General features: G+C 37.3%; 1 protein-coding gene across 1 annotated transcript; it reads right to left on the bottom strand.

Annotated features, from left to right (window-relative positions):
* Positions 1–534: 534 nt before the first annotated feature.
* Positions 535–3,489, bottom strand: LOC113733014 (S-adenosylmethionine synthase 3). The gene is made up of 2 exons (XM_027259116.2): positions 3,335–3,489; positions 535–1,947 (listed from the first exon to the last, which is right to left on the bottom strand). Exons 1-2 carry the CDS (start codon positions 3,437–3,439, stop codon positions 757–759), a joined length of 1,296 nt encoding a protein of 431 aa, XP_027114917.2. The 5' UTR covers positions 3,440–3,489; the 3' UTR covers positions 535–756.
* Between the last annotated feature and the right edge of the window lie 3,864 nt (positions 3,490–7,353).

Genomic DNA, 7,353 nt, shown 5'->3' with positions numbered 1-7,353 from the left:
TTGTTACACAATATTTGCCGGTTCATTGCAATATTCCCAACAGTGGGATGGGGGGAGAAAATTCCCCCCGGCCTTAGAACGGGGAGTTATTTGACAAACGGAGTGGGGCAGAAGGAGTTTTTTGACAACGGAGGACCGGGGAAGATATTTGACAATCGAAAATAACGACGGAGCAGAGGCGAGGGATCCTTCCCGCCGCCATTGCCACCGTTAGTCAGGGCCCTTGGGATAAATTAAAGTAAGATTAGTGCAAGTGTTGCTGCTTGATAAAAATAAAATACAAAAACTTAAAATATAAAAATTGAGCCGTAATCAATGTGGATAATTTCGTCAAGAAATAGAGAGAAAGGTCGAAATATGCAATTTCGTCAAGAAACAGAGAGAAAGGTCGAAATATGCAAGTGTCAACTAGACAGTTATTCGACTTTAAAAACCAATACCGCTTGACGAGAAGAATGTATCAAATCTCCACAAATTGGTAGCGCTGAGCAAATAGTTAAAAAATATAAAAGGCTTTTATTGGGACATTCTCAATTTAGCTATCAATTTTTTTTATTAACCACTAATATGCATACATCTCCATGCAAGAACAAGATACTGTAAACCAAACAATAAGAATGGGAGTAGCGACACGGGTGAAAGGGGCCATTCAAGAGAGGGAAAGAACAGTAGACAGAAGCAAACAATACGCATACTGCAGACCATTCAGTCAGAGCAGCAGCTACTAGCTACAACACTTCTCACTTAGGCAACAAGCTAATTCTGGGGCTTCTCCCATTTAAGGGGCTTGGCAACCTCCCAAGTGAAGTCACCATCATCTCTTCCGAAGTGGCCATAGGCAGCTGTTTTCAAGAATCGGGAATTGCCACCCCTCTTCAAGTCCAAGTGAATTGCAATCATCCCTGGCCTGAAATCGAAGTTCTCCTTCACAATCTTCAAAATTTCCTTGTCTGGTATCTTTCCGGTGCCGTAAGTGTCAACAAACACAGACAATGGCTGTGGAACACCGATGGCATAAGAGACCTGGACTATGCACCTGCGAGCTAGACCACTAGCAACAATGCTCTTGGCAGCCTGCCTAACAATGTAGGCACCACTCCTGTCAACCTTTGTTGGGTCCTTACCAGAGAAGGCACCACCACCATGGGCACCCCAACCGCCGTAGGTGTCAATGATGATTTTACGACCAGTGAGACCAGCATCTCCATGAGGGCCACCAATCACAAAACGGCCAGAAGGATTGAGGTGGAAGATAGTCTTCTCATCAAGATACTTCTCAGGAATAACAGTCTTGATGACATGCTCCTTGAGATCCTTGGCAATCTCATCGTTGGTGACAGTCTCATCGTGCTGAGTGGAAATGAGAACAGTATGGACCCTGACTGGAACCATTGCTCCATTGTCATTGTAGTATTCAACGGTGACTTGGGTCTTGCCATCAGGTCTCACCCAGGGGCAGGTTCCATTCTTGCGGACCTCAGTTAAACATGCACCAAGTTTAGTTGCAAGAACATGGCTGAGAGGCATCAACTCGGGTGTCTCATCTGTGGCATAGCCAAACATGTGACCCTGGTCACCAGCACCAATCTCTTCAGGGCGCTTGGTAAGGTGACCATGGACACCCTGAGCAATGTCTGGGCTCTGCTGCTCAATATTAACTAGGACCTTGCAGTTATCAGCGTCAAGACCAACATCATCAGAGATAAATCCAATGTTGCGGCATGTGTCACGCACAATCTTCTCATAGTCAACATTTGCTTTGGTGGTGATCTCACCAAAAACCATTACCATGTTGGTCTTGGTGCAAGTCTCACAAGCAACTTTGCTGTCAGGATCTTGTTCAAGGCAGGCATCAAGCACTGCATCAGATATCTGATCACAGAGCTTGTCTGGATGTCCCTCATTTACAGATTCAGAGGTGAACAAGAAGGTATCCATTCTCCAAACCTGGAAGAGATTAAACAAATTTGAAGATATCATTAGGTTCTCAACCATCATTAAAATAAATACAAGCACAACACGAAGAACCAGTCTCTGCACTCCATAGATCACCAACAAAATTGTGCCAAAGAAGATTGTAATCCATTTTATGCTTTAAAAACATGTTAGTAACGTGCTACAAGAAAAGTATATAATGCAAAACTGGACCATTTTTTAGAAGTTCTGATTCCTTATGGTCGACAATAGAATCAAATTGGTCTTATACCCACTGACAGAACATCATGTCAGATAAGATGGTCCAGCATATTCTTTCAAGCTTACAATGGAGAAAACAATTGGTATGCATTAGAAATAGATTCTGAAACAAATGATCCTCCTCTGTAACACGCATTCAAAGAATATTACCAACCTCTACCCTAACCAAGTTGCCGATTAATTGACATTTACGTCCAAAATGTGAATTTTTATCAACTTCAAAGACAAGCTAGGCTGGCCACCAATCTAGAAGGAGATCTAGATCCTTGGAACCATGCTTCACTTACACTACAAGAATTTTCACTTTCCAGCCAGCACATAAGAAAGATGCAAAAGCTTCCCCTTTTTCTCGATAAAGAAATAAATTCCAAGTCAAAGCTCATTCTAGCACAGATCAAGAACATTTAAACCCAAACTAATTGCTCAATGGCAAATTCCCGGGGAAGATGCAAGTTTAGCACATTCAAGAAAACACGACCAAAGTTTGGGATTAGGCCATGACGATATTCATCATTGTACAAGTAATCTTCAGAATACCATATGCAAAATTCAAAGCATCGCCAGGTTCAGATCTTGCATACAACAATGCCCTCACAAACTTAAAACCCAAACCCAAATCTTGAAATCAAATCAGACCACAATTATGGCTCTAATTACTTGTTCCATAAATACTAGAAGTACAACAAGCAAACAAGGTGTAGATGCAGAAGCTGCCATAAACCATTCAAGAAACACCAACTGCTATTAGATCTAGTAACATTTTTATATTTTAATTACACTTCTTATCGACAAGCTAAAAAGATTTCCTAAATCCTCATTAGCTGTACTCACGAATTATCAAAATCAAGAAAATCTCATTCCCCCGCCCAAGAACCCCAGTGACGCATAAAACAAACTATGTTCAACTACTATAAATCCGACCAACTAGTAAAATCAACAGAACCCACAACAGATCTACAGTAAAACACCAGTCACTTCTAAAACTCAATCTTTTTCATCAACAAAAGCAGAAAAAACTCAGATCCAGGAGCCCCAGAACATAAACTAGCAAGAACCCATGTGAGAGAACACAATTAACCAGCAGCAGCATAGAGTCTACTACTGAAAACAGAAGACCGTACAGTACAAAAGACCGTACCTTGAAAACAGAAGAACCCAACAGCAAGAGTGAGAGAGAGAGGAGAGACTTGGTTGGACCTCTTTTAGTTTTAGGCACACCCCAATTGCTTGCGAGTTTTAGCATAAGGCATCGGGCCCGTATTTATAGACAACGCTGTCTTGAATCCTAAAATTGCTCGCATAGACAGGTGGCATGAGTGGGTGGTTGGGTGGTGGGTAACTGGATTTTTCATTTTCCTCTCAAGCTTGATTGACACTACTCGAATTTTAATAGCAACTAAATTGGCTGGTGGGATCCATAATTGGGGCAGTTGCGATTTGGGATGGAGATTGGGATTTTGCATGATCTGATGGCTGGTATTGCTTGAAGTTGGTGAGAACTCATACTGGCTACACAAGATTAATAGTGGTATACATTTGATAATGGCCGTGTACATCATTCACCAACCCCTAACTTAGGGTCTTAGACTATAACCAGTTTGGATTGCTATTTTTGATGGTGTGGCTTCTATGGCTTGGCTTAGCGCCTATGAGCCAGCTTGGTCAATGCAAAGCTTCAAAAGGAAATGCTTAACATGTCAAACCAGTGTATTCAGTACTACTTTATATGATGATTGCATTTCATAAATTGGCATAACATTCGAGTTTCGACCAAACCAAGCCACACGCGATAGTGTTGGATTTTTTTTGATAAATGTTGGCTAGATTTTTTTTTTTTTTGGATAGATTATTTGCTTATTGTTCTCGTGGGATTTTTTTCCCATAAATGTTGGCTAGAATTTTTCTGGTAAATATGTAATTGCTTGATAGGGAACATTATTATGTTTAAAAAATTGATTGAGGCCCTAGAACGTAGATGTTTTGGATTCTAATCCTCCTACTTCTTTCTCGCTTCTTAAATTCCGTTACTCCCTTGTTAGAAAAAAAATTTTATTATGTTTATAATACTACTAACGTATCATGTGTTTAGTTTTTTGTACCCTTTAAATAGTTTTAAGACGAAATGACAAGCATGTACACAACAAAATGCAGAATAGAGGGTTGCAAAATTGTTTTGGAATGTGTAAATATCATGATCCATGTATTTTTTTGGTAGAAAGGATGTTTAGGTTGTCTTGGTCAATGCATTTGTAACGTGAGAACATATATTTTGCCAATAGGAAAAAAGCCATCATTGGGAAAAAAAAAAAAGCAGCCATCGGTGGGAGGTCTAGAAAAGTAGGTATATTTGACTTGGGTTGCAACACGTAAACTATAAGATTGACGCTGCCTAATTTCTTTGCAGGGGGTAGAAGCGTAAGTTAAATGTCGAACAGTAGATTTACAAATCCAAGCTGAAAAAGTCCAAGTTCTTGGAAGGTCAATCAAATATTTGATATTGTAGTAGTTATTCCGCGTATTAGTACTTATGCATTCTTTTTCTTTTTTTTTATGCATTCTTTTTCTTTTGTTTTTGGTAACTGACGCTGATTGATTGAGAATATAGTTGGGCATTTGGCAGAATTCCGTGCATGCTCTGTGAAAAACACTTCATAACGACAATTTTGTTAACGTTAATAAACCATAAAGTCCATGCGATTCATGGGACTTGAAGTACATGATTCATTCTTGTATTACACTTTAAAAAGAAGTAACTTCAGAAGAGACATTTTTTTTTTGGATAAAATGTCAATAATTTACTCCTACTGCTAGTCCCACATTATGAGAAAGGGAACATATTTAACTAGGTCATTCGAAATTGAAAGGGATTAAATCACCTTTGAACTAGATAAAGCGCCTGATGACAAGATTTGAGAATCTGTATAGATTTGCAATTGATAAAAGACAAGATTTGAAATCAAATTAGATTTTGAATATTAATGACACTCCAGTTGGTGGCTAATTACTCAGAATATTGTTCAAAAAAAATTGGACATGTATTGGTCTGACAATGGATGTGTGCAAAACTATTGCTGCCGGATTGAAAATCAAAAATTTTTTTTTTTTTTTTAAAAAAGGAACAGCCTGGCAGCAATTGAATAATTTTGTTTTTTTAAAGATGTGTCAGTGCTGTCGGGCAGTGTCAGGCAGGGAGCGACTGAAAAGGTTTAAAAAAAAAAAAAAAAAAAAAACTGCCTCCGTTCAGTCCGAATTGCTAGCAACTCTTTGACCATGTGAAGAAACTAGCACGCAATCAACGTGGGTATAGCCTCTTTGAGTGGAAGGAAGGAAGGGGATCCACCTACTACTATAACAGTATAACCATTACCACAGAAGCTGCGGGTCCTTTCTTTCTCTGTTTAGACTAAACACGTATTTCAGCTGTGGACACAGAACCATTGCCACAGAAGCTGTGGACACTTCAATCTTGGCACAGTTATTTCAGCTGGAGTGGAGTCAGAAATAGCTAAAACACCGAGGCCTTGGAACTACTACTGCTTACAATGGATAACATGTCAAAGACATGGGTATATTTATAAATCAAGTAAAGATGATCTTTTAATGGAGGCAGTTTTTTTTTAGGGATAATTTCAGAAACCTCCCCTGAGGTTTCTGACATTTACACTCACCTCCCCTGTGGTTTGAACAATTACACTAACCTCCCCTGAGGTTACTAATCCTTTACAAATTCGGTCCAAATGATTAAAATATTGTTTTAGAGAGTGAAATTAGAATTTTGTACCTGATTTGCCCTTTGTGCTATATGTCCAATGAATGACAAAGTATTACAAATTAATTAATAATTAATAAACTTTAAGAAACGTAGTTTATTGGCAAATACGTATTACTTATTTAAAGTACCAGCTCTTCACGAATATTTTACTTTCAAACATTTACTTTATTACAAATATTTATTCTCAAATACAGATTTGTATTACTCTCAAATATTTAATTTTTGTTAAATAAAAAGCCTACCAGTTTTTCTTCCGTAGAAATATTAATATAACACTTTTTCAATTTTAGTTATAAATATTTATGTATTTAGCATAAATTAAATGATTCAGAATAAAATACTCATAAAGAGCTAATAATTTACTCATGTAATGGATGAAAACCATAAAAAATTAATACTTTATAGGGCATTTCTTTTTTTAAAAAATATTTAATTTATATTAAATAGATAACATACTGATTTTCTTTTTGCGAGAATATTACTGTAACACTTTTTAAAAATATTAAAAATTAAAAATATTACTGTAACTAAAATTAAAAATATTTTTTGGAATATTTTTTGGATATTAAAAAAAGTTTACACTACTTTTTAGAGTACCTTTTACAGTACTTTTTAAAATTTTTTATAATATTTGAAAAACTAGCGGATCCAAACAGAGCCAAAGCTTTTAATTAGCCACTTGAAGACAAAAATCTAATTCTGGTCATATATAAATATGTATAAGCTAGCTTGGCTTCACGGTTAAGTTTCTGTGATTCTAAAACCATCCTACAAAGTTATGAAGAAGGAAATTCAGTATATTCAAAGGGCTTGTTCTAAATTACCTTCGATTTTAAAAACTAAAATCAAGATCCAAAAACAACCAGTTTGGTTCATCCGATCTTCAACCTTTTTTCTCTTTTTTTTTTTGAAATTAAGTTGCCATTTTTATTTTTAAAATAGAAAACTACAATCACATATGTAGAATCATTTGACAACAAACCTTGAGGTTATAAACAAATCTGAGGAATTGTACCTTTTTAGGAAAAAACCACAAATCTATTCAAAAACTTCTTTCATTGCAGAGCTATTATTCTACAAATACTCACTGGAGAGTCGGCAAGGTTCATGCCTACGATAAACAAGCTGGAACTGAAAGCAGCCGATCTAGCAAGCACGTCATGTTGATGGAAAACTATAGAAAACATAGGGAAGACAGCATGTTATGTTATGGGGTTACGCGGTCTGTCTGCCGACACCCGAAAGTCGTGGATGCAAGCATTTGTGGGGGGTGAATTATATATCCAAATTAGCCTTTACTTGGCCAAACCATCCAATGACTAAAGCCTCCTTAGCAGTTATCGGTGGCTACCCATGTGCCAAATCATGCTTAATTTCCTCACAAC

The sequence above is a fragment of the Coffea arabica genome, chromosome 2e (assembly GCF_036785885.1).
Source record: "Coffea arabica cultivar ET-39 chromosome 2e, Coffea Arabica ET-39 HiFi, whole genome shotgun sequence".
Classification (NCBI taxonomy): Eukaryota; Viridiplantae; Streptophyta; class Magnoliopsida; order Gentianales; family Rubiaceae; genus Coffea; species Coffea arabica.
This window is presented reverse-complemented; position numbering and strand designations above follow the sequence as displayed.

What these genes read in the sequence shown, in the direction of transcription:
- LOC113733014 (XM_027259116.2), bottom strand. Translation starts at nt 3,439, where the DNA reads ATGCTAAAACTCGCAAGCAATTGGGGTGTGCCTAAAACTAAAAGAGGT. An exon ending in TGGGTTCTTCTGTTTTCAAG is followed by an intron (nt 1,948 to 3,334) that starts GTACGGTCTTTT and finishes AATCTCTTCCAG; the next exon opens with GTTTGGAGAATGGATACCTT.